This window comes from Agelaius tricolor, unplaced genomic scaffold, assembly GCF_023055355.1.
Source record: "Agelaius tricolor isolate 1412-34295 unplaced genomic scaffold, bAgeTri1.0.p SCAF_30, whole genome shotgun sequence".
NCBI lineage: Eukaryota > Metazoa > Chordata > Aves > Passeriformes > Icteridae > Agelaius > Agelaius tricolor.
This window is the reverse complement of record NW_027269290.1, coordinates 5,284,077-5,309,859: the sequence shown is the minus strand read 5'-3', so window position 1 is coordinate 5,309,859 and position 25,783 is coordinate 5,284,077. Positions and strand designations below refer to the sequence as shown.

Genomic DNA, 25,783 nt, shown 5'->3' with positions numbered 1-25,783 from the left:
CCACCCCCGCTCCGCCTCAGGCGCCCGCCCGCCCGCGGTCTCCCTTCCCGTCGAGCGGGTGACGGCACTTCCGGCCGCCATCTTGGCAGTGGGCGCCATCCTTGAGCCGGGCACCGGGACACGGCGGTGGCCCCGGCGGATCTCGGCATGATGGAGAAACACGGCCCTGTTCGCTTCATAAAGAAAAAAAATTTCCTCTTTTTGAGGCTTTTTGAAGCGCGGGGAAGCCAAAAAACGGCAAAATCCACCCCTGTTCCCCCTCAGACCCCCCTCTTCCGGTCGCGCGGGTGAGGGCACTTCCGGCCGCCATCTTTGCAGGAGGCGCCATCTTTGAGCCGGGCACCGGGACCCGGCGGCGGTGACGACGGATCGCTGCAGGATGGAGAAACACGGCCCTGTTTTCTTAATAAAAAATCTTTATCCTCTTTTTGAAGGAGTTTTGAAGTGCAGGGAAGCCTAAAAACAGCAAAATCCACCCCCATTCCCCCTCAGACCCCCTCTCTTCCTATCGGGCGGGTGAAGCCACTTCCTGCCGCCATCTTGGCCGCGGGCGCGCTGAGGCTGCGCGCGCGCCGGGCGCCATCTTTGAGCCGGGCACCGGGGACACGGCAGCGGCGGCGGCCCCGGCGGAGCGCGGCGACAGCGACACGGCGGCCCCCGGGGGCTCGGTAAAACTCCCTGAGCGACCGTAAATAGAGCGCTTCGGAGCCTCCGCGGCGGCTGGTGGGAGATGGGGAGGAACAGGCGAAGGGTGGTGCTGGCTCAACCCCGGCTCCTCCGCAAGGCCGCGCGGCCCCCGCGCCGTCCCCACAGCGGGAGGGGAACGCTGAAGGGCGAGGTGGAATTAGGGGGGAATAAAGCTGGGATTAGGTGGGAATAAAACCGGGATTATGTGGGAATAAAGGCAAGGTGAGGTGGGTTTGATCCCCCGGGGTTTTGGGGAGGGGGAGCTGCGTGCCCGGGGTAGGCCCGAGGCCTTTCCTTGGCGCTCGTCCCCTCTCCAAACTGGCGATCCCAGCCCAGGTATTTTCGGAATCTCCTCATTTTCACTTCAAAACTCCTTTTTTCCTGTTGTAGCAACGCGTCTGAGGGGCATTTCTAACGTAGTCACCTCATTCCCTAAAGGAACTTCAGGAGCTGAGTAACTCTGGATGCAGCCGGGCTGAATTCCTCCCGGAGGTTGTTAAAAACAACGCGAATCCGTGAATTTTTGGTGTTTTTTTCTTTGTTTTTTAAGAGTTATTCCTCCCGGAGGTGGTTAAAACAACGCGGTTCTGTGAATTTTTGGGGTGTTTTTCTTGTTTTTTTAAAGGTTCTGCTTTCTGACGTCGATTTTTGTTATGGAAACGCCAAAAAGCAAATTTGTTGTTGTTGTTGTTGAAGGGATCAAAGCCTCCAGGTTATTCCCAGAATTGCACTCAGGGTCGCATTTCCTAAATAAAACCCGGCTTTGTTTGGCTGTAAAAAAATAGAAATAAAGAAAAGGGAATTTCCTGGGGAATCAAGGATTTTGGGGTTGAATTTGGGCACAGCTGAAGCAGAGCAGGAGGAGTTTTCCAGGTAAAACTTCCTGGTGGTGTTGTTTCCCAGCTCTAATGACATTTTTCCAAGGTGAAAATCAAATCTTTTTGGGAAAATCGACTTTTTTTTTGAATTTAAGAAAAGATTCCCGTGAGGTGGAGGAATTGTCATAGGGAATTGCTGCCAGGCCTTGAGGTTGAGCTCAGAAGTACAGAAAATTAAAATAAATTTGCTTTAATTATTGCTGTTTTATTCAAGAGTGGATAGAGCAGCTTCCCTTGGTTTGGGGTTGATTCCTGAGGAGGAAAAGCTGGAGGAGAGTGAAAAAATGGCTAAAAAAAGGCCAAAAAAGGGGTTAAAATGTGGAATTCTTGGTGCTTTCCCTTCTTTGTCACCTGATAAACAGGAAGTGAATCATCAAAGGAATTCAAGGTACAAATGAAGCAGGAGGAGAAAATTTTCCAGAGGAATTTGAGGGTTTGAAATCCAGGAATTCCTCACAGGGAGGTGCAGCAAAACTTCTTTATTTTCCCTTTAAAAATAGAAAAGTTGTGTTGGGTTTTTAGCCTGGTTTTTGCTGACCCTCAGCTGCTGCATTTTTGATTTGATTTTTTGTATATAATTGGTTTAAAAAAAAAAATTCATGAAAATTTTCATGAATTCTGGACAAAAAACTGTTTCAAATTCTCATTAACTTGAATTCATTCAAGACCTGCTGAGTGCACCAGAGTTACTCATTTTTATTCTGATTTTTTTTAATTTGACACCAGTTTAAAATTCGACAAAAAATGGATTTTAATGAACCTTTTTTCATAATTAAATCACCTTAATGAAGTTTTTAGACCTTGGAGGGGTTTTTGGGGGGAGGTTTGGTTGATTCTTTTCCTGTTGTTTTGTTTATTTTTTCAAGGTTTTATTCCAATTCTTTAAACAAGATTCAGACTGTGAACTGAAATATGGAAAAACCTGGAAGGCCAAAAAAAAAAAACTGATTTATTTTCTAAAACAATTCAATCTGAAGGGATTTTCTCTCCCCCCCCCCGGGTGGTGGATGTAGAAATGTTGCATTTTTAGGTGTGGAAAATACCTGAGGAAAGGAAATTCCACCTTCCAGCCTGGGAATTCCTCCAGCTTTGGGCTGGAATTCTGCTTTTGTCACCCCTCACTCGCAGGATTTCAGCAAACAGAAGAATTCAGGCTTGAAATAATTTGATTTTTAACTCCCAAGAGCATTGGGGAAAACACCTTGGGAAAACTTGAACTTCCACCAGGAGGAGCTCCAGGAGTTTTTAGGAGTAAATTCCCTGGAAAATCCATCAGATTTTGAAGCTCCAAAAGTGAATTTAACCCTGTGGAGATGGAAGAACAGGAGGGAACCCTGCACTTAAATCCTGGTTTATTTTTATTCCCTTTGTCAAGCAGACAAAAAAAAGAAAAAAACCCCTACAATAATTAATATGAGAACCCAACTTTTCCTCTCTTTATTTTAATTTTAGATTTGAGAAAATTCCCTGGCCAAAAAAAAAAAAAAAATATCCTGGAAAATTCACAAAATTTCCTTTGTGTGAGTAAAAGGTTCCAAGTGTTTCTTAAGCTGTACAGAACAATTTCATTGAATTTTGTCCTCCCCAGAGAGTCAGAAATCCTTTGCACAGCAATGTCAGGGGGGTAAAATTGATTTTTATTTGGTTTTGAGCCGGTTTGGTCGCGAGGTTGTGCGGAAAAGAACCCTAAAAATCAGAATTTTTAGAAGAATATCCAAAAGAAAAGTGGGATTCACCTGCAACAAAGGCTGAAAATAAAACCAATTTTGGGTGGCACCCAAACCCCAATCAGCTGCTGCATTGGAGCTAATGCTGGATGAATGATCAGGGAACAGCAGAAATGGAAAAATGGGGAAATTGGATGGAAAACCCCAAATTCCCAACCAATTCCTTGGCTGAGGGATGGGCATGGATGAGTTTGTCCCTGTGCTGTCCCCATGTCCCCAAACCCCCTCATCCAAAACCCCCCCAAAAATCGCATTTTTCCCCCAGTGAGACTTTGATGGGCCAAAATTCCCGATTTTTTTGCTGCTTTTCTCCTTGTCCTGCTGTCCCTGCCTGCTTTGGGGTGTGTATAAACACATTTCTGGGTTTATACACACAAAATTTGGGGTTTTTTTTGTTGTTCTTGTTGTTGTACAGGTCATAAATACGGGGGAAGGTTTTTGTGTTTTCTTAATAGGTGAAGAAATCTCAGAAGACCCGAAATTGCAACTTACTGAATTAAATAATTAAAAAAAAAATTAAAAAAAAAAAAATTAGAAATTTCCCCAGCTATGGAAGATGGAGCCTCATTTTTTTTGCAGCCACTTTGAATCCTGAGTTCATCTTTCAAAAACAAAAAAAAAAACCAAAAAGGCGCTGGGGTTTTTTTTTTTAATAAATTTTTTTTGTTGGTTTTTTTTTATGATTTTTCTTCTTTTTATTGGAAGAGCTAAAATATCCCTGGCTGTCTCCAGTGTGCCAGATTTGCAATGGACTCAATTCCTCCATTAGTTGTCAGATTGTTCTGAGAGCACCTCAGAGTTTGGAATTGTTGGCTGAGAGGTTCCCTTGGAATTGTCAGGAGGAAAAAACAAAAAAAAAAAAACAAAAAAAAAACCAAAACAAAAAAAGGCAAAATTCAAAAATTCTTTCTGCCCCTTTGTTATTCATTCACGGACTCCTTCGGCCTACAGGAGAGGGGAACTGCATGGCTGGGAAGATCAGAGCCTGTGCTCAACGTGGCCAGGTGGGTGAGCTCCAGAATGCCCTGAGGCTGAGGGGAATCAGGGAAAAATGCACTGGGATTGGGGGGAAAATGCCCTGAGATTGGGGGGAAAATCGGGGAAAAAATGCACTGAGATTGGGGGAAAAATGAGGGAAAGAATACCCTGAGATTGAGGGGAAATCAGGGAAAAATGCACTGGGATTGGGGGGAAAATCAGGGAGAAAATGCACTGGGATTGGGGGAAAATTTGGGGAAAAAATGCACTGGGATTGGGGGAAAAATGAGGGAAAGAATACCCTGAGATTGAGGGGAAATCAGGGAAAAAATACTCTGGGATTGGGGGAAAAATCAGGGAGAAAATGCACTGGGATTGGGGGAAAAATCAGGGAGAAAATGCACTGGGATTGGGGGAAAAATGCCCTGAGATTGAGGGGAAAAATCGGGGGAAAAATAACCTGGGATTGGGGGAAAAATCGGGGAAAAAATGCACTGGGATTGGGGGAAAAATCGGGGAAAAAATGCACTGGGATTGGCGGAAAAATCAGGGAGAAAATACACTGGGATTGGGGGAAAAATGCCCTGAGATTGAGGGGAAAAATGCCCTGAGATTGAGGGGAAAAATCGGGGGAAAAATGCACTGGGATTGAGGGGAAAATCGGGGAAAAAATGCCCTGAGATTGGGGGGAAAATGCCCTGAGATTGAGGGGAAAATCAGGGAAAAAATACTCTGGGATTGGGGGAAAATCGGGGAGAAAATGCCTTGGGATTGAGGGGGAAGTCAGGGAAAAAATGCCCTGAGATTGAGGGGAAAAATGCCCTGAGATTGAGGGGAAAAATGCCCTGAGATTGAGGGGAAAAATGCACTGAGATTGAGGGGAAAATCAGGGAAAAAGTGCACTGGGATTGGGGGAAAAATGCCCTGAGTTTGAGGGGAAAATTGGGGAAAAAGTGCACTGGGATTGGGGGAAAAATCAGGGAGAAAATACCCTGGGATTGGGAGAAAAATGCCCTGAGATTGAGGGGAAAAATCGGGGAAAAAATACCCTGGGATTGGGAGAAAAATGCCCTGAGATTGAGGGGAAAATCGGGGGAAAAATGCACTGGGATTGAGGGGAAAATCAGGGGAAAAAATGCACTGGGATTGAGGGGAAAATCGGGGAAAAAATGCACTGGGATTGAGGGGAAAATCGGGGAAAAATGCAATGGGATTGGGGGAAAAATGCCCTGAGATTGAGGGGAAAATCAGGGGGAAAATACCCTGAGATTGGGGAAAATATTGGGGGGGAAATGCACTGAGATTGAGGGGAAAATCAGGGAAAAATCTCCTGGGATTGAGGGGAAAATCGGGGAAAAAAATGCACTGGGATTGGGGGAAAAATGCCCTGAGACTGGGGGGGAAATCCTCTAGGATTGGGGGGAAAATGCAATGGGATCAAGGGGGGAAATTCAGGGAAAAAATCCTCTGGGATTGGGGGGAAAAATCGAGGGGAAAATCCACTGGGATTGGGGGGAAAATGCCCTGGAATCAGGGAGAAAATGAGGGAAAAAATCCCCCTGGGACTGAGGGGAAAATCCTCTGGAATTGGGGGGAAAATGCCATGGGATCAAGGGGAAAAATCAGGGAAAAAATCCCCTGGAATTGGGGGAAAATCTGATGGGACTGGGGGAAAGATCCCCCTGGATTAGGGGAAAGATGCTCTGAGATTGGAGGAAAACTGGGGGAAAATCCCCCTGGGATTGAGGGGAAAAATCCCCTGGAATCAGGGGATAGGACTGGGGGGAAATCCCATGGGATCAATGAAAAATCCTCATGGGATTTGGGGAAAAATCCTCGTGGGATCAGGGAAAAATCCCCTGGATTTGGGGAAAGAATCCCCTGGGATAGAGGGAAAAGTGCCCTGGGCATGGGGGGAAATGCCCCTGGGATTAGGGGGGAAAATCCTTTGGGATCAGGGAAAAAATAACCTGGGATTGGGGAATGGGATTTGGGGAAATTCCCCCTGGGATTGGTGTGAATAGTGTAATATTGAAATAATAATAATGATAATGATAATGATAATGATAATAATAATAATAATAATAATAATAATAATAATAATAATTTATTAGCCTTATTATTAAACCATTCCTGTATCATTGCCAACTCCAAATTACACCCAGCTTTTGAAGAAGTGCCTCTCTTTTGGGTCACCCCCTAATTTTTTGGGTCACACACAATTTTTCTCTACCTCAAGACCCAGAACTGTTATTAAGGCCACAAATTCCAATTTATGCTGCAGTTTTGGCCGAATCTGCCTAAAAAATCTGTTTAAAAAAAACAGAATTTCAACAAATTCTGCTTCATTTTTCTGCCTAGCTGATTTCAACTCACTCCCTCCTTCCAAAACCAAATCAACCAACAGGAAACCACTCTAAAAACCCCAATTTTTATTCTCCAGGGTTACTTTTAAAAAGCAGCTGTCAGAGCTAAGCCAGGAGAAGCCTTTGAGAAGCCAATTCTGCCCAGGCTGGAGGAGGGAGAGCCCTGGGAGGAGCAAAGCCTGAGTAGGGAGTGAGGATCCCTGCAGCATGTCCAGCCAGGGCGATGACTGCTACTTCTACTTCTACTCCACCTGCACCAAGGTGGGTGTGGGATCCCCTGTGCAGCCTGGGCTCTGAGCAGGGGCTGGGCCAGGGGGTGAATCCTCTGCATTCATTACTTCATTAATTACTTCATTAATTAGTGCTGATTATGGAGTCCTTGTGCAGCTCCCTCTTCGGAAATCTGGAGGGTTTTTTTCCCTTTCTGACTCATTTATTTTTTAACCCGGGTCCTTTTCCCATCCCATTTTTAACCCTGTCCTTTTCCAACCCATTGCTTTTAACCTTTGTGCTTTTCCTTTCCATCCCATTTTTAACCCTGTCCTATTCCCATCCCATTATTTTAACCCCTGTCCTTTTCCCATCCCATTTTTAACCCTGTCCTATTCCCATCCCATTATTTTAACCCATGTCCTTTTCCCATCCCATTTTTAACCCTGTCCTATTCCCATCCCATTGTTTTTAACATTTCTGCTTTTCCTTTCCATCCCATTTTTTAATCTTTGTCCTTTTCCCATCCCATTATTTTAACCCATGTCCTTTTCTCATCCCATTATTTTAACCCATGTCCTTTTCCAACCCATTTTTAACCCTGTCCTATTCCCACCCCATTTTAACCCTGTCCTTTTCCAACCCATTTTTTTAACCTTTATGCTCTTCCCATCCCATTTTAACCCTGTCCTTTTCCCATCCCATTATTTTAACCCATGTCCTTTTCCCATCCCATTTTTAACCCTGTCCTTTTCCAACCCATTGTTTTTAACATTTCTGCTTTTCCTTTCCATCCCATTTTTTAATCCTTGTCCTTTTCCCATCCCACTTTAACCCTGTCCTTTTCCCATCCCATTTTTAACCCATGTTCTTCTCCCATCCCATTTTTTTAACCTGTGAGTTTTTCCTTTCCATCCCATTTTTTAACCTTTATGCTCTTCCTATCCCATGTTAACCCTGTCCTTTTCCCATCCCATTTTTTAATCTTTGTCCTTTTCCCATCCCATTTTTTAACCCATGTCCTTTTCCCATCCCATTTTTTTACCCTGTGTGTTTTTCCTTTCCATCCCATTTTTAACCTTTGTGCTTTTCCCATCCCATTTTTTTAACCTGTGAGTTTTTCCTTTCCATTCCATTTTTTAATCTTTATGCTCTTCCCATCCCATTTTTTAATCTTTGTCCTTTTCCCATCCCACTTTTAACCCATGTCCTTTTCCCATCCCATTTTTTAATCTTTATGCTCTTCCCATCCCATTTTTAACCCTGTCCTTTTCCAACCCTTTTGTTTTTAACCTTTCTCCTTTTCCCACCCCATTTTTTAAGCTCTGTCCTTCTCCCACCCCAGGTCCTTTTTCCATCTCCTTCCCAAACTCATTTCTCCTTTGAAACTAAGTGGTTTCCCCCCATTTTTTGCTGATTTCTGGGGATTTCAGGAAGATTCCTGTTTTTAACCCCATTTTTTTGCCGATTCCTGGCGTTCCAGGGCGATTCCTGTTTTTAATCCCATTTTTTGCTGATTCCTGGCGTTCCAGGTAGATTCCTGTTTATTTCTGGCATTCCAGGGCGATTCCTGTTTTTAATCCCATTTTTTTTTGCTGATTTCTGGGGATTTCAGGGACATTGCTATTCTTTAATCCCATTTTTGCTGTATTCTGGCATTCCAGGTAGATTCCTCTTCTTTAATCCCATTTTTGCTGTATTCTGGCATTCCAGGTAGATTCCTCTTCTTTAATCCCATTTTTTTTGCTGATTCCTGGCGTTCCAGGGCGATTCCTGTTTTTAACCCCATTTTTTTGCTGATTCCTGGGATTCCAGGGAGATTCGTCTTCTTTAATCCCATTTTTTGCCAATTCCTGGCGTTCCAGGGCGATTCCTGCTCCTTAATCCCATTTTTTTGCTGATTTCTGGGATTTCAGGAGGATTCCTGTTTATTTCTGGGGTTCCAGGTAGATTCCTGTTTTTAACCCCATTTTTTTGCTGATTCCTGGCATTCCAGGGCGATTCCTGCTCCTTAACCCCATTTTTTTTGCTGATTTCCGGGATTTCAGGTAGATTCCTGTTTTTAATCCCATTTTTTTGCTGATTCCTGGCATTCCAGGGCGATTCCTGCTCCTTAACCCCATTTTTTTTGCTGATTTCCGGGATTTCAGGTAGATTCCTGTTTTTAATCCCATTTTTTTTGCTGATTCCTGGCATTCCAGGGCGATTCCTGTTTTTAATCCCTTTTTTTTTTGCTGATTTCTGGGCATTTCAGGAAGATTCCTGTACCTTAATCCCATTTTTTTTGCCAATTCCAGGGCGATTCCTGTTTTTAACCCCATTTTTTTTTGCTGATTTCTGACATTTCAGGTAGATTCCTGTTTATTTCTGGCATTCCAGGGTAGATTCCTGTTTTTAATCCCATTTTTTTTGCCAATTCCAGGGCGATTCCTGCTCCTTCCGGCACTGTGAGGCCGCCCTGGGCAGTGAGACCGTCTGCACCCTGTGGCAGGAGGGCCGGTGCTTCAGGAATGTCTGCAGGTTCAGGCACATGGAAATCGATGTGAGTACCCCCAAAAACCCTCCCTAAACACCCCAAAATCATCCCAGACATTTAGGGGATAAATGGCCTTTCCCAGCAAAAAAATTTCCAGGGATTTTGTTACCAGGAAGGAAGGAAAAAAAAATCAATTTTTAAGGTGTTTCTCAGCAGGAAATGTTTGTGTTCAATGATGTTATTGCCTAAATTTTTGCCAGATTTCCACTCTTTTAATGTGGTGGGAAATAAATTCCTGGGAGCTGAAATCCTTCCCAAATTTTTCATCCTGAGCTCTTGGAATTCCTGGAAACCGGAATTTCTCCTCCAATTTTTTATCCTGAGCTCTTGGAATTCTTCCCAAATCTTTTATCCTGAGCTCTTGGAATTCTTGAGAGCTGGAATTTTCCCCTGAGCTCTTGAAATTCTTCCCAAATTTTTATCCTGAGCTCTTGGAATTCCTGGGAGTTGGAAATTTCCCCTGAGCTCTTGGAATTCTTCCTGAATTTTTTTATGCCGAGCTCTTGGAATTCCTGGGAGCTGGAATTTCTCCTCCAATTTTTTATCCTGAGCTCTTGGAATTCCTGGGAGCTGGAATTTCTGCCCAGTTTTTTATCTTGAGCTCTTGGAATTCCTGGAAACCGGAATTTCTCCTCAAATTTTTTATCCTGAGCTCTTGGAGTTCCTGAGAGCTGGAATTTCTTCCCAAATTTTTATATCCTGAGCTCTCCCCAAATTTTTATCCTGAGCTCTTGGAATTCTTGAGAGCTGGAATTTTCCCCTGAGCTCTTGGAATTCTTCCTGAATTTTTTTTATCCTGAGCTCTTGGAATTCCTGAGAGCTGGAATTTGTCTCTAAATGTTTTATCCTGAGCTCTTGAAATTCCTGAGAGCTGAAATTCTCCCCAGTTATTTTATCCTGAGCTCTCCCCAAATGTTTGATCCTGAGCTCTTGGAATTCTTGAGAGCTGCAATTTCTCCCCAGTTTTTTTATCCTGAGCTCTTGGAATTGTCCAGGGTAGGGAGAAAAAAAAAAAAAAAAAGAAAAAAGATGGGAAGGAGCTAAAGCTGTGAAAGATAAATTCAGGTGGATTTCACCAGCAACTGAAATGTGAAAATGGCAATTTTTCCCTGTGAATAATCAAATTATTTTGGATTGTGTGTTGTGAATAATCGAATTATTTTGGATTTTGTACTGTGAATAATCCATCCCATTCTTTTGGATTGTGTATTATGAATAATCGAATTATTTTGGATTTTGTATTGTGAATAATCCCATTCTTTTGGACTTTGTATTGTGAATAATCGAATTATTTTGGATTGTGTATTGTGAATAATCCCATTCTTTTGGATTGTGTATTATGAATAATCGAATTATTTTGGATTTTGTATTGTGAATAATCCCATTCTTTTGGAATTTGTATTGTGAATAATCCATCCCATTCTTTTGGATTGTGTATTATGAATAATCCCATTCTTTTGGATTGTGTATTGTGAATAATCGAATTATTTTGGATTTTGTATTGATTTAACTCCATGACTGTGTCCTGCCTTTCCCAGCTGAATGCTAGGAAGAAAATCCAACTAAATTCCATTTTTCCAGTCTCTCATTTTTCCCTGGGATTTGTGGTTTTCCCAGCACTATTTTTCCCTGGGATTTGTGGTTTTCCCACCAGTATTTTTCCCTGGGATTTGTGATTTTCCCAGCACTATTTTTCCCTGGGATTTGTGGTTTTCCCAGCACTATTTTGAGCTGGGATTTGTGGTTTTTTGCCCAGAAAAAGCGCAGTGAGATCGCCTGTTACTGGGAGAACCAGCCTGGGGGCTGCCAGAAGCACAACTGTGCCTTCCACCACACCAAGGGCAGATACGTGGATGGGCTCTTCCTTCCCCCCAGCAAAAGTGAGTTTGCAATTTCCTTTTCCCCCAAAATATCCAAAAATTCATTTACATGGATGGGCTCTTCCTTCTCCCAAGCAAAAATGAGTTTTCCACCTCTTTTTCCCTCAAAATATCCAAGAATTAATGCTCAATGTTCCTTAAAATTACATGGACAGACTCTTCCTACCCCTAAGCAAAAGTGAGTTTTCCACCTCTTTTTCCCTCAAAATATCCAAAAATTCATGGGGAATATTCCATAAAATTACCTGGATGTGATCTTCCTTCCCCCCAGCAAAAGTGAGTTTGCAACTTCCTTTTCCCTTCTCCTTTAATCCCTTTATATGTGAGGAAGACAGAACTGAATCCAGGAGTGTTCTGTTATCAAATTTACAACATTTTGGATAAAAACCTGGGATATTTTTCATTTTCCCTTCTCCTTTAATCCCTTTATATGTGTGAAATACAGAACTGAATCCAGGAGTGTTCTGTTATCAAATTCACAACATTTGGGGTAAAAATTCGGGATATTTTTCCTTTTCCCTTCTCCTTTAATCCCTTTATATGTGAGGAATACAGAACTGAATCCAGCAATGTTCTTTTCTCAAATTTACACCATTTGGGGTTAAAATTTAGGATATTTTTCCTTTTCCCTTCTCCTTTAATCCCTTTATATGGGAGGAATACAGAACTGAATCCAGCAATGTTCTTTTCTCAAAATCACAACATTTGGGGTAAAAATTTAGGATATTTTTCCTTTTCCCTTCTCCTTTGATCCCTTTATGTGTGTGAAGTACAGAACTGAATCCAGGAGTGTTATTTTCTCAAATTTACACCATTTGTGGTCAAAATTCAGGATATTTTTCCTTTTCCCTTCTCCTTTAATCCCTTTATGTGTGTGAAGTACAGAACTGAATCCAGATCTCAAATTCACAACATTTTGGATAAAAACCTGGGATATTTTTTCCTTTTCCCTTCTCCTTTAATCCCCTTATAGGTGTGAAATACAGAACTGAATCCAGCAGTGTTCTTTGCTCAAATTTACACCATTTGGGGTTAAAATTTAGGATATTTTTCCTTTTCCCTTCCTTTTCCCTTCCTTTTCCCTTCTCCTTTAATCCCCTTATAGATGTGAACTACAGAACTGAATCCAGCAGTGTTCTTTTCTCAAATTCACACCATTTGGGGTTAAAATCCAGGCTATTTTTCCTTTCCAGCCACTCTCCCCAGCCCCCCCGAGGCTGCAGAGGATGAGGTGAAGTTGGTGCAGCTGCAGCAGAACAAACTCTCGGCTCAGTCCAACCCCTGCCCTCAGCTCAGGGGGGTGATGAAAGTGGAGAATTCTGAGAATGTCCCCAGTCCCACCCACCCCCCAGTGGTCATCAACGCTGCAGATGATGATGAAGATGATGATGGTGAGAAATCTTGAGTTGATTTCAATTATTTCTGCTTCAAATCGAGATGAAAATCGATTTTCATTTTCAAATTTTCAAATTTGGCGTTTAAGCTGCAGAAAAGAATCGTAATTTTTTTATGTTGTTGTTGAAATATTAAACTACATAAAAATGAACTATTTTTGCTAAATCCCTCCTCCTTAAATAATTTTATTTTGGGGTTGATTTTCCTTTCCAGACCAGCTTTCTGAAGAAGGAGAAGAAACCAAAACCCCAGTGCAGCCTCCACCCCCAGAGAGCCACAATGGGCTGAGGGTGATTTCCACCAGGAAATCCAACCCCAGTGCAAAGCCAGGTAATGCAAGGGCTGCAGTTTGGGAGTTAAAAACTAAATATTGCTAAAATAAACCTGAGCCCAGGGATGCTGAAGGGAATCCTGGAGCTCATTCCCTCCTAAGCAGGGAAAAGCCTCCTGGTTTGGTTTTGTGGGGCAAAATGGAGTTTAAAGTGGAGTTTAGGGAGTTTAAAGTGGAGTTTGAGGGGTTTAAAATGGGGTTTAAGGAGTTTTAAATGGGGTTGAAAGGGTTTAAAATGGAGTTGAGAGGGGTTTAAAGTGGAGTTTGAGGGGGTTTAAGGGGAGTTTAGGGAGTTTTAAGTGGAGTTTAAGGTGGGAGTTTGAGGGGGTTTTAAGTGGAGTTGAGGGGGTTTTAAGTGGGGTTTGAGGAGTTTTAAGTGGAGTTGAAGGGGTTTAAAGTGGAGTTGAGAGGGGTTTAAGTGGAGTTTGAGGGGTTCTAAATGGGGTTTAAGGAGTTTTAAATGGGGTTGAAAGGGTTTAAAATGGGGTTTGAGGGGGTTTAAGTGGAGTTTAGGGTGGGAGTTTTAAGTGGAGTTTAGGGTGGGAGTTTTAAGGTGGGAGTTTGAGGGGTTTAAAGTGGGGTTTGAGGGGTTTAAAGTGGAGTTTGAGGAGTTTTAAATGGACTTTGAGAAGTTTTAAATGGAGTTGAAGGGGTTTAAAGTGGAGTTGAAGGGGTTTAAAGTGGAGTTGATAGGGGTTTAAGTGGAGTTTGAGGGGTTCTAAATGGGGTTTAAGGAGTTTTAAATGGGGTTGAGAGGGTTTAAAATGGAGTTGGGAGGGGTTTAAAGTGGAGTTGAAGGAGTTCAAAGAGTAAAAATGGAATTTAAAGAGTTGGAGTTTTGAAATGTCTGAACAAGTCCCTTCAGGCATTGTGGAGATCCAGATCCAAGGAATTCAGGAATCTTTAATCCCTCTCCATGACTTTGTGCTCTAAAATGTGGATTTTCCCTTGGAGGCTGCAAGAAGCTGCCACTTTCCCAAAACCCCACCTGTTCTGGGGCTTCTTAACCCCTGGGCAGTGGTGAGAGGGTTTATTCCCAATATTCTGGGAAGGATTTACCTCAGTTTCATGAACCATTCTGTGCTTCCAGATGACAACTTAAATTTTGGAATCAAAACCTTGGAAGAGATCAAACTGAAGAAACTCAAGGAAAAAGCCAAAAAACAAGGTGGTGAGTTAATATCCCTAAAAACCCTCCTTATCCTTCTGTTCATCCTTGGCTTTAATCCTGATTTTCCTTGGATAATTTGCAAGGAATTAATTAATTATTTTGTAAATTAGGAGATCCTACAGGAACAAAATTCCATTTTTTTTAGAGGGGCTACACTGGCCTGTGGCAGCTGGTGTTTTCCTGCTTAGAATTCTGAGGAAAATTCCTAAATATTCTGATTTTTCCCTGTTTTTCCATGCAGAAGGTCCTTCAGGAGTGGCTGTGGAGCCTCTCCAAGCCCGGAACATTCCTGTGCCAGAGAAGGAAAATGTCAGGACTGTGCTGAGAACTGTGACCCTCTCCTCCAAGGAAGGTAAAAAAACCCCAAAATTCCCCTTCCACACCCCCTAAATCCAATCAATGATCATTAAGAGAATTATCTTAATAATCCTCAGATGTTAATTAGGAGAATTATCCTCATAATCCTGAGATTCACTGATTTGAATTTTAGAGGTTGTGGTTGTGTTGGAAAAGTTGGGAATTTTTTGCAGGTGTTGGGTTTGGTTGGGATTAATTCAGGAAGTTTTATCATTAAAACCAATTTCCCTCCCAGTCCTTCTTTAATTCCTGTGCTTTGACAGCCAGAAAATGGCTTTTTTTTTGGGATAAGGGGATTTTTTGGTGCAAAAAATGATTATTTTTGTTTTAGGGGAGGACCCTGTGATCCAGCTGAACCTTCCTGACAGACTGGGGAAAAGGAAAACCCTCATGGGTGAGAGCTTTTTGTGAAATATTTACATCCAAACCAGCAAATTCTGTTAGCACCTAAACCCTAAAACCCATTCCAAATTCACCTGGCAGGATTCAGGTTCCTGCAGAGGAATATCCTGCAAGAATTTCTCGTTTTTTGTGTCTTTGGAAAGGTGGCAAAACTTTCCTTCCCCTGAGGAGGAGCGTGGCTGACAGGCTGGGGAGGAAGGCAGAGCTGCAGGAAAACTCCGAAAAGGCCCCAAAGAGAGGCACAGGTACCAAACCCCCCTGGAATTCCCTCCTGGAATTGGGTCCAGCTGCCCCAAATCTTGTGGGATTTGCTGCTTGAGAATTCTGTCCAGCTTCTCCCTTTGGGATTTTCTACTTGGGATTTGCTGCTTGAGAATTCTGTCCAGCTTCTCCCTTTGGGGTTTTTTGTTCAGCTTTTCCCTTGGGATTTTCCCTTTGGGATTTTCTGTCCAGCTTTTCCCTTTGGGGTTTTCTGTCCAGCTTTTCCCTTTGGGGTTTTTCTGTCCAGCTTCTCCCTTTGGGATTTTCTGTCCAGCTTCTCCCTTTGGGATTTTCTACTTGGGATTTGCTGCTTGAGAATTCTGTCCAGCTTCTCCCTTTGGGGTTTTTTGTTCAGCTTTTCCCTTGGGATTTTCCCTTTGGGATTTTCTACTTGGGATTTTCTGGTTGAGATTTTCTGTCCAGCTTTTCCCTGTGGGGTTTTCTGTCCAGCTTTTCCCTTTGGGGTTTTCTGTCCAGCTTTTCCCTTTGGATTTTCCCTTTGGGATTTGCTGCTTGAGAATTCTGTCCAGCTTTTCCCTTTGGGATTTTCTACTTGGGATTTTCTGGTTGAGATTTTCTGTCCAGCTTTTCCCTGTGGGGTTTTCTGTCCAGCTTTTCCCTTTGGGGTTTTCTGTCCAGCTTTTCCCTTTGGATTTTCCCTTTGGGATTTTCTGTCCAGCTTTTCCCTTTGGGATTGTCTGTCCAGTTTTTCCCTTTGGGATTTTCTGGTTGGGATTTTTCTGTCCAGCTTTTCCCTTTGGGGTTTTCTGTCCAGCTTTTCCCTTTGGGGTTGTCTGTCCAGCTTTTCCCTTTGGGGTTTTCTGTCCAGTTTTTCCCTTTGGGATTGTCTGCTTGGCATTTTCCCTTTGGGGTTTTTCTGGTTAGGATTTTCTGTCCAGCTTTTCCCTTTGGGATTTTCTGCTTAGGATTTTCTGTCCAGTTTTTCCCTTTGGATTTTCTGCTTAGGATTTTCTGTCCAGCTTCTCTCTTTTGGATTTTCTGTCCAGTTTTTCTGCTTGGGATTTTCTGCTTGGGATTTTCCCTTTGGGATTTTTCTGTCCAGCTTTTCCTTTTGGGGTTTTCTGCTTAGGATTTTCTGTCCAGCTTCTCTCTTTTGGATTTTATGTCCAGTTTTTCTGCTTGGGATTTTCCCTTTGGGATTTTTTTGTCCAGCTTTTCCCTTTGGGGTTTTTCTGGTTGGGATTTTCTGTCCAGCTTTTCCCTTTGGGATTTTCTTTCCAGCTTTTCCCTTTGGGATTTTCTGTTCCTCCTCTCTTCTCCTGCTTCTTCCTGCACATTGGTTGTGGTTTCAAGGTCACTCTGAGTCCCACTGAGGTGCTCTCCTGTCTCATTTCCCACCCAAAATTGGGATTTTTGCCACGTTTTTTTACTGTTTTGTTTTTTAGTTCAAGTCCTGAAGTCCCTGAAGGAGAGGCTGGGGCTGCCCTCTGAACAGAGCAGCACTGAGACAGGTAAAAATTAGATTTAAAATATTCTTGTTGTTGTTGTTTTCTTCCCAAGAACCTTCTTGCAGCCTTAAATTGCTGATTTTAAAGGATAACTGGCTCTGATTTTCCAAATCCAAGTGGTTCAAAGGAGGGGGAGAAGTTTTGTTCAGGGAATTGGGATTGTCCAGCCTGAAGAGGAGGAGTTTTGGGGTGATCTCATTGTGGCCTGAAGGGAACCTGCAGGAAAGGTGGAGAGGGAATATTGCCAAGGAATGGAGGGACAGGATGAGGGGAATGGTCAGACTAATGGGGTTTAAATGGATTTTGGGAAGGAATTGTTCTCTGGAAGGGGCTGGGATGGAATTCCCAGGGGAGCTGTGGCTGCTCCATCCCTGGGAGTGTCCCAGGCTGGGCTGGACAGTGAATAAAAATAATAAAATGGGTAAAATTCATCAAATGACACCCTGGGATGGTGGGAGGTGTCCCTGCCCATGGCCTTGGATGATCCCTTCCAACCCAACCCATTCCAGCCTTCCCTGGGCTGCTTTGCTGGGATATTGGGAAGGAATCCTTGCCTGGAATCACCATGGCTGCCCCTACATCCCTGGGAGCCCCCAAGGCTGGGTGGGGTTTGGAGCACCCTGGGACCATGAGAAGGGGCATGGGCTGGGAATGGGATGATCCTTAGGATCTTCCAACCCAAACCATTCCAGAATTCCATAAAAAAATCTCAGTTTAGGACCCCAGACTCATTCCCAGCCTGCAAATTCCCAGAGAATCTGTGGCTGCCCCATCCCTGGAGTCCCCAAGGCTGGATGGGGTTTGGGGCACCATGGGAAGGGGCATGGGGTGGCAATGATCCTTAGGATCTTCCAGCCCAAACCATTCCAGAATTCCATTAAAAAATCCCAGTTTAGGACCCCAGACTCATTCCCAGAGAATCCTTGGCTGCTCCATCCCTGGAATGTGCCAGTCCTGTTTGGAGCCACCTGGCACAGAGCAAAGTGTCCCTGGATGATCCTCAGAGTCCTTCCAAGCCAAGGAGCACTGAGAGCCCTCAATCCCAAATTCCCTCAGTGCTGGGAGGAATTCTGGAGGCTTTTCCCCCTCTCCTTGATGTCTCTTTGATTCCTGGCTTGGATTTTTCTGCCCTCAGACAAAGCTGCCAAGCCCATCGAGGAGATCAGAGTGAAAACCCTGGAGGAAATCCGCTTGGAAAGAGCCAACCAGAGGAGAGGAGAGCCCCCAGCCAAAATCCCAGGAGAAGGAAGGAAAACTGAAGATCCAAATTTAGGAGCAAAACCCTCCCCTGCTGCCCGCAGCAAATCCCTGATGGGAGCCCTGGTGGAAAAAAACCACAAAAGGTTGGGAGAGGAGAAGGAAAAACCCGAGGAATTCGGCAGCAGGGCCAAAAGTGAGGCAGATGCCAGGAAACAGAACATTCCTGCTCCAGCTGGGGCAGGCAGGGTGCAGCTGGCAGAGCCTGGCAGAGCCAAAGGAGCTGGAGAAGTTCGGATCAAAACCCTGGAGGAGATCAAGAGGGAGAAGGCGCTGAGGCTGCAGCAGAGCGGGGAGAACGTCCCTGCCAGCCCTGGCCAGGCCGAGGCTGCCGTGAGGGGCAGGAAACTGCTCAGGGTCACCAAGCTCCTGGGTGAGCAGGGATCCAGCCCCTGGGAATGCTCATTGTCCCCTGGGAATGCTCATTGTCCCCTGGGAATGCTCATTGTCCCCTGGGAGTTGGGATTGTCCTTGGGAGTTGGGATTGTCCTTGGGAATTGTGCTTTTCCCCCCTGGGAGTTCCAGTTCTGCTTCTCCTTGGGAGTTGGGATTGTCCCTGGGGAGCTGGGGTTGTCCCCTGGGGAGCTGGGGTTGTCCCCTGGGAGCTGGGGTTGTCCCCTGGGAGCTGGGGTTTTCCTTGGGAGCTGGGATTGTCCTTGGGAGCTGGGATTGTCTTTGGGAGCTGGGATTGTCTTTGGGAGTTGTGGTTGTCCCCTGGGAGTTGGGGTTGTCCTTTGGGAGTTCTGGTTGTCCCCTGGGAGTTTGGGTTGTCCCTTGGGAATTGTGCTTTCCCCCCCTGGGAGTTCCAGTTCTGCTTCTCCTTGGGAGCTGGGGTTGTCCCTTGGGAGCTGGGGTTGTCCCTTGGGAGCTGGGGTTGTCCCTTGGGAGCTGGGATTGTCTTTGGGAGTTGTGGTTGTCCCTTGGGAGTTGTGGTTGTCCCTTGGGAGTTGTGGTTGTCCCTTTGGGAGTTCTGGTTGTCCTTGGGAGCTGGGGTTGTCCCTTGGGAGCTGGGATTGTCCTTGGGAGTTCTGGTTGTCCTTGGGAATTGTGCTTCTCCCCCCTGGGAGTTCCAGTTCTGCTTCTCCTTGGGAGTTCTGGTTGTCCCTTGGGAGTTGGGTTTGTCCCCTGGGAGCTGCGATTGTCCCCTTGGGAGTTGTGGTTGTCCCCTGGGAGCTGGGATTGTCCTTGGGAGTTGTGGTTGTCCCTTTGGGAGTTCTGGTTGTCCCTTGGGAGTTCTGGTTGTCCCCTGGGAGCTGGGGTTGTCCCCTGGGAGTTGTGGTTGTCCCTTGGGAGTTCTGGTTGTCCTTGGGAATTGTGCTTCTCCCCCCTGGGAGTTCCAGTTCTGCTTCTCCTTGGGAGTTGGGGTTGTCCCTTGGGAGTTCTTCTCCTCCTTGGGAATTGTGGTTTCCACCTGGGAATTCTGATTCCCTTTGGGAATTCTGCTTCTCCTTGGGAACTGATTCCCTTTGGGAATTCTCCTTCCCCCCCAGAAGTTCTCATTGTCCTTGGGAGTTCTGATTGTCCCTGGGAACTGATTCCCTTTGGGAGTTCTGCTTCCCCCCTGGGAATTCTGCTCCCTCTTAGGAATTCTGCTCCCACTGGGAATTGTGCTCCTCCCTGGGAGTTCTGTGTTTCCTTAGGAATTCTGATTGTTCTTGGGAATTCTCATTCCCCTGGGAATTCTGATTCTTTTTGGGAATTCTGCTCCTCTTTGGGAGTTGTGCTTTTCCTTGGGAATTGTGATTTCCTTTGAGAACTCTGATTCTCCTGGGAATTCTGCTCCTCCTTTGGAATTGTGCTTTCATTTGGAAGTTCTGCTTCTCCTTGGGAATTTCCCTCTTTTTATTCTGCCCTGGATTTTGTATGGTGGAATCCATCCCATTCCCCTTTGGAATATTGTTTGGGAAGGATTTATCCATTTCTGAGCAAAAAATAATTATTGTAATAATAACAGTAATGATGATGGTGCTCAATGGTGGGACTGAAGGAGAGAGAAAATCCCACAGGAATTGCTTCCTGTCAATAAAAATAGGGAAACAACCCCCTCAAGAAAACAAAAAAACCAATTTTTGGATGTTTTTTCTTGGTTTAAAGCACCTGGAAGAGAAGAAAAAATGATTGTGGAGCTGAACAAACCTTCCCCCAAAAATGGCTCTGCCCCTGCTGAGGTGAGTCTGAACAAATTTATAACAAAAATTTCACATTTCTGATCAGTTCCTCCCATTTCCATAAGTTTTTATCACTAGATTTTTTTCCCCTAAGAACCCTCTTGGTGTTTTTTGTTTTTTTTTCCCCCTGTCAGAATTCAGGGAATTCTGGAATTCAGGTGAAGAGCCTGGAGGAAATCATGTGGGAGAAACGGCAGCAGAAACAACGGCAGGAGGAGAAACTGCAGCAGGGAGCTGGGGCAGTTCCAGCTGAAAACCAGGAAAAAAAACAGGAGAAAAACCAGGAAAAAAACCAGGAAAAAACCCCAGGATCAGGGAGCCCTGAGGCTGCTGTGGGGTCAGCCCAGCTGGGCAGGAGGAGAGGAGGAAAAGCCCCCGAGGATGGAGGGGGAACCCCAGAGAAGGAGCTGGGGAAAAAGGGAGCTCAGCTGCCCGAGAGGAGAGGCAGAGGTGGGGCTGTGTGGGGTTTGTGGGGTTTGGGGTTTGTGGGGTGGGATTTGTGGGGTTGGGAGTGGTCTTTGTGGGGTTGGGGTTTAGGGGAAGGATTTGTGTGGGGTTGGGGTTTAGGGGAATGATTTGTGTGGGGTTGGGGTTTACGGGAATGATTTGTGTGGGGTTGGGAATGTTCAGTGTGGATTTGGGGTTTAGGGGAATGTTCTGGGTTTGGGGTTTAGGGGAATGATCTGTGTGGGGTTGGGGTTTAGGGGGATGGGCTGTGTGGGGTTGGGATTTAGGGGAATGATTTGTGTGGGGTTGGGAATGTTCAGTGTGGGTTTGAGGTTTAGGGGAATGGTCTGGGGTTGGGGTTTGTGGGATGGGCTGTGTGGGGTTTGTGGGATGGGCTGTGTGGGCTTGAGAATGTTCTGTGTGGGGTTGGGATTTAGGGGAATGATTTGTGTGGGGTTGGGAATGTTCAGTGTGAGTTTGGGGTTTGTGGGAATGGTCTGGAGTTGGGGTTTAGGGGAATGTTCTGGGTTTGGGGTTTAGGGGAGTGGTCTGGGTTTGGGGTTTGTGGGATGGGCTGTGTGGGGTTGGGAATGTTTAGTGTGGGGTTGGGAATGTTCAGTGTGGGTTTGAGGTTTGTGGGAATGGTCTGGAGTTGGGGTTTAGGGGAATGGTCTGGGGTTGGGGTTTAGGGGAATGGTCTGGGGTTGGTGTTAAGGGGAGTGGTCTGGGGTTGGGGTTTGTGGGATGAGCTGTGTGGGGTTGAGAATGTTCTGTGTGGGGTTGGGATTTAGGGGAATGTTCTGTGTGGGGTTGGGAATGTTCAGTGTGGGTTTGGGGTTTGTGAGAATGGTCTGGGGTTGGGGTTTGTGGGATGGGCTGTGTGGGGTTTGTGGGATGGGCTGTGTGGGGTTGGGAATGTTCAGTGTGGGGTTAGGATTTATGGGATGATCTGTGTGGGGTTGGGGTTAGTGGGAATGATCTGGAGTTGGGATTTGTGGGGATGTTCTGGGGTTGGGGTTTATGGTAAAGCTCAGTGTGGGGTTGGGATTAGTTGGAATGGTCTGGGGTTGGGGTTTGTGGGAATGCTCAGTTTGGGGTTGGGGTTTGTGGGAATGCTCAGTTTGGGGTTGGGTTGGGGTTTAGGGAGGCAGAGGTGGGGGCTTGATAAGGGGGTTTGATAGATAAAGGGATTTGATGAGTAAAGGGATTTGATGAAGAGATTTGATTGATAAAGGGGTTGATAAAGGAATGGATTGGATTGATACAGGAAGGGGTTTGATTGATACAGGAAGGGGTTTGATTGATACAGGAAGGGGTTTGATTGATACAGGAAGGGGTTTGATTGATACAGGAAGGGGTTTGATTGATACAGGAAGGGGTTTGATTGATAAAGGAAGGGGTTTGATTGATAAAGGAAGGGGTTTGATAGGTAAATTTTCCCTCTCCTTTCCCTGTTTTCCCTCCTTTTCTCTCCATCCCAGCCAAATCCAAGGTGTGCCTGAAGCCCCTGGATGCCAAAGCTCCTCCCAAGCAGCCCCTGAAGAGGAAGGGCCCCGAGGGCCACCCCCCTGCTGTGGTGGCAGTGAAGCCACTCAGTGCCACCAGCGGGGACACCCAGGAGTCCCCAGCCAAGGTAAGGCCCCAAATCTCCCCAAATTCCCCCCAAAAAAAAAAACCCTGGAAAACTGAAATTTTCTCCAGCTCTCCCAGCCCTTTTCACCCCAGGAATCTCAAGGGCAGCACATTCCTGCTTTGGAGGCATCTCCAGAATTCCCTGCTGGGATTTGGGAAGGATTTTTCTCCTTTTCAAGGCAAAAATTCCTTTAAAAAACCCAAATTCCTCATTTCAGGAATGCCCTGCTTCAGGTGAAGCACAAAAGGAAGAATTTTCCTAAAATTTGTGATTTTTTTAGATCCTAAAAATTCTCAGGTTCTCCAGAGTTCCCTGCTGGGATTTGGGAAGGATTTTTATCCTTTCCAAGGCAAAAATTCCTTTTCAAAAACCCCAAATTCCTTATTTCAGGAGTGTCCTGCTTCAGGTGAAGCAGAAAAGGAAAAATTTGGGATTTTTTAGATCCTAAAACTTGTCCTGCTCCTCATTGTCAGGTTGTTCCCCCTTCTCCAGACAACAGCCTGGACTCCAACCCTCGGAGGGAGAATTCCCAGAGCAGGTAACCCCAAATCCCAACCCCAAATTCCCTTTTCCCTCCTGACCCCAGGGATGGGATGTGGGGTGGGCACCAGGGGAAATCCCAGCTTTGAGGGAAATCAGGCCCAGAATCCTACAGAGGAAGATTTAATTGCAATTCATGTCTGTGCAGCAGAGCTGCTTTGGGGTTCTACAAATGCTGCACGTGGACACTCCCCAGAATTGATCCTGGGCTCCCAGAATTGATCCTGGGCTCCCAAAATTGATCCTGGACTGCCAAAATTGATCCTGGACTTCCCAAAACTGGTCCTGGAGTCCCAAAATTGATCCTGGACTTCCCAAAACTGATCCATGACTCCAGAATTGATCCAGGGCTCCCCAAACCCAGTCCCAGCCTCCCAAACCAAATCCAGGACTCCAAAATTGATCCTGAACTGCCAGAATTGATCCAGGACTTCCCAAAACTGATTCCAGCCCTCCAAACCCAATCCAGGACTCCAAAATTGATCCTGAACTGCCAAAATTGACCCAGGACTTCCCAAACCAGTCAAGGACTCCCCAAACACAGTCCCAGCCTCCCAAAACTCAATCCAGGATTCCCGAAAACCAATCCAAGACTCCAAAATTGATCCTGAACTGCCTGAATTGATCCAGGACTCCCCAAACCCAATCCAGCCCCCACCAAACCCAATCCAGCCCCCACCAAACCCAATTCCAGCCCCCACCAAACCAATTCCAGCCCCCACCAAATCCAGCCCAGGACTCTCCAAACCCAATCCAGGACTCTCCAAACCCAATCCAGCCCCCACCAAACCCAATCCAGGACTCTCCAAACCCAATCCAGGACTTCCCAAACCAATCCAGGGCTCCCCAAACCCAGTCCCAGCCTCCCAAACCAAATCCAGGACTCCAAAATTGATCCTGACCTGCCAAAATTGATCCAGGACTTCCGAAACCAGTCAAGGACTCCCCAAACCCAGTCCCAGCCTCCCAAACCAAATCCAGGACTCCAAATTTGATCCTGACCTGCCAAAATTGATCCAGGACTTCCCAAACCAATCCAGGACTCCCCAAACCCAATCCAGGACTCCCCAAACCCCATCCAGCCCCCACCAAACCCAGCCCAGGACTCCCCAAACCCAGCCCAGGACTCCCCAAACCCAGCCCAGGACTCCCCAAACCCAGCCCAGGACTCCCCAAACCCAATCCAGGACTCCCCAAACCCAATCCAGGACTCCCCAAACCCAGCCCAGGATTCCCCAAACCCAGCCCAGGACTCTCCAAACCCAATCCAGGACTCCCCACACCCAATCCAGGACTCCCCAAACCCATCCCCACCCTCCCCAATCCCCTCCCCCTGCAAACCCAAACCCTCAGTCTCCCCCTCAGGTCCCCCCTCGCTGACTCCTCCCTTCTGCTCTCCCCAGCCCTGAGCTGCAGCCTGGCACCCAGGGGGATTCCCTGGCACAGTCAGAGGTGTCTGGCTCTTCCTCCTCATCCTCCTCATCCACATCCTCCTCCTCCTCCTCCTCCCTGGAGGCTCCCCTGAAGCTGCGGCGCCTGAGCTCGGCCGGCGGCGCCAAGGCCGCGCTCTCGGTGGAGGACGACTTTGAGAAACTCATCTGGGAGATCTCTGGGGGAAAACTGGAGGCAGAAATCGACCTGGATCCAGGCAAGGATGAGGATGATCTCCTGCTGGAACTGTCTGAGATGATTGACAGCTGAGAGGGGAGGTTTTTTGGAAAAAAAAAAAAAAAAAATGGGGAAAGAAGACACGACACCAAAAAAAAAAAACCACCCTGAAAAAACAAAATTTTCTCCTCACCTCCCACAAAAATCCTGTAAATGTTGTTGGATCTGTGGAGGAGACCCTGCCCCAGCTGGAAGCACAGTTGGATTGTTAGGATTAGGCAGAGTCTGCTCTCAGTTATCCCAAAATTCCAGGCTGAGTTTGTCCCCCCACGGGACAGGACAGAGCACTTGGAACGCCCTGAGGGGCCACAGATCCCATCTCCAGAGCTTCCTCCTGGACAGAAAATCCCAAAAAATCCCTGGAGTTACTGTGTCAACTCTGGGAGCCACGGATGGACTCGCATTTGGGGGGAATTCAGGGAAAAGAGGCAAAATCTGAGGCAGGATTTTGGACCAAAGCCTGCCAGGGTGAGCCTGGCTCGGGATGATCTGGGGGATTTTTTCCATGGGGGAAAGCAAAATTCCTCCTGGGATTTTGGAAAAGGAACATTGCTTCAAGTGCCTCTGCCTTCTGAGGATTTCTCCCTGCAATGAACCTCCCACATCCAGCTGGGATCATTTTTGGAGGGGAGAAAGATCAAACACCTGGAATGTTCCCCCTTGGCTGCTCCCTCTTTTCCAGCCCTTTGGAGATGGGATTGAGTGAAATCCCCGTGGGGGTTTTTTTCCATTTTGTTTTGGGATTTGTTTTTTTTTTTGTTTTTCTGTAAATATTTTATTCTTCCATTTTATATTTGTATGATTCTATTTAAGGGATTAAAGGTAGGCTGCTCACTGTGTGGTGTCCGTGGGTTTTTTAAGGAATGGCACCAAAGAGATTGGGAATGCTGAGTGTTAATTAGGAATTAATGAGGGGCTGGAAAATCCTGAGGGAGCTGGGAAGGGTTTGGAGAGAATCTTGAGGGAGCTGGGAAAAATTTGAAGGAGTTGAGGGAGCCAGGGAAAGCTTTGGGGAGTCCTGAGGGAACAGGGAAGGGTTTGGAAAAATCCTGAGGGAGATGGGAAGGGTTTTGAGGAACTGAGGGAACCAAGGAAGGGTTTGGAGAGATCTGGAAAGGGTTTGGGGAGTCCTGAGGGAACCAGGGAAGGGTTTGGAGAGAAGCTTGACAGAGATGGGAGAGGTTTGAGGGAACCAGGGAAAGCTTTGGAGAGTCCTGGGGCAGCTGGGGAAGGTTTGGAGGAACTGAGGGGCACCAAGGAAGAGTTTGGAGAATCCCAAGGGAGCTGGGAAGGGTTTGGAGAAATCTTGAGGGAGATGGGAAGGGTTTGGCGGAGCTGAGGGAACTGGGCAAGGGTTTGGAGAGTCCTGAGGGAGCTGGGGAAGGGTCTGAGGGAGCTGGGAAAGGGTTGGAGAAATCCTGA

The 25,783-nt window shown here is 46.0% G+C and overlaps 3 protein-coding genes and 1 long non-coding RNA gene across 14 annotated transcripts; 2 read left to right on the top strand and 2 right to left on the bottom strand.

Annotated features, from left to right (window-relative positions):
• The first annotated feature begins 553 nt into the window (after positions 1–553).
• Positions 554–25,198, top strand: ZC3H11A (zinc finger CCCH-type containing 11A). 9 transcript variants are annotated; one of them, XM_071450006.1, is made up of 18 exons: positions 567–668; positions 4,244–4,296; positions 6,714–6,897; positions 9,269–9,388; positions 11,139–11,262; positions 12,456–12,653; positions 12,871–12,987; positions 14,079–14,159; positions 14,401–14,511; positions 14,848–14,910; positions 15,062–15,163; positions 16,586–16,651; positions 17,784–18,278; positions 20,000–20,073; positions 20,208–20,523; positions 22,002–22,153; positions 22,627–22,691; positions 24,097–25,198. In XM_071450006.1, the coding sequence occupies exons 3-18, from the start codon at positions 6,844–6,846 to the stop codon at positions 24,392–24,394; spliced, it is 2,436 nt and encodes an 811-aa protein (XP_071306107.1). In that variant the 5' UTR covers positions 567–668; positions 4,244–4,296; positions 6,714–6,843; the 3' UTR covers positions 24,395–25,198. The 9 variants fall into 9 exon arrangements, with proteins under 9 accessions (XP_071306110.1, XP_071306107.1, XP_071306106.1 ...); XM_071450005.1 differs by lacking the exon at positions 567–668 and adding an exon at positions 1,078–3,085; XM_071450009.1 differs by lacking the exon at positions 6,714–6,897 and having other exon boundaries at positions 554–668.
• LOC139601364 (uncharacterized) lies at positions 15,729–16,038 on the bottom strand. Its single transcript, XM_071450350.1, has 2 exons — positions 15,875–16,038; positions 15,729–15,837 (listed from the first exon to the last, which is right to left on the bottom strand). The coding sequence occupies exons 1-2, from the start codon at positions 16,036–16,038 to the stop codon at positions 15,729–15,731; spliced, it is 273 nt and encodes a 90-aa protein (XP_071306451.1).
• On the top strand, positions 18,285–19,921 carry LOC139601204 (uncharacterized). Of its 3 annotated transcripts, none has more exons than XM_071450030.1 (2): positions 18,285–18,457; positions 18,709–19,921. In XM_071450030.1, exons 1-2 carry the CDS (start codon positions 18,304–18,306, stop codon positions 19,656–19,658), a joined length of 1,104 nt encoding a protein of 367 aa, XP_071306131.1. In that variant the 5' UTR covers positions 18,285–18,303; the 3' UTR covers positions 19,659–19,921. The 3 variants fall into 3 exon arrangements, with proteins under 3 accessions (XP_071306131.1, XP_071306133.1, XP_071306132.1); XM_071450032.1 differs by having other exon boundaries at positions 18,285–18,645; positions 18,734–19,921; XM_071450031.1 differs by having other exon boundaries at positions 18,285–19,117; positions 19,199–19,921.
• On the bottom strand, positions 22,924–24,046 carry LOC139601209 (uncharacterized). The gene is made up of 3 exons (XR_011682841.1): positions 23,717–24,046; positions 23,074–23,496; positions 22,924–23,013 (listed from the first exon to the last, which is right to left on the bottom strand). It is a non-coding gene; the product is annotated as an uncharacterized lncRNA (long non-coding RNA).
• Positions 25,199–25,783: the final 585 nt, after the last annotated feature.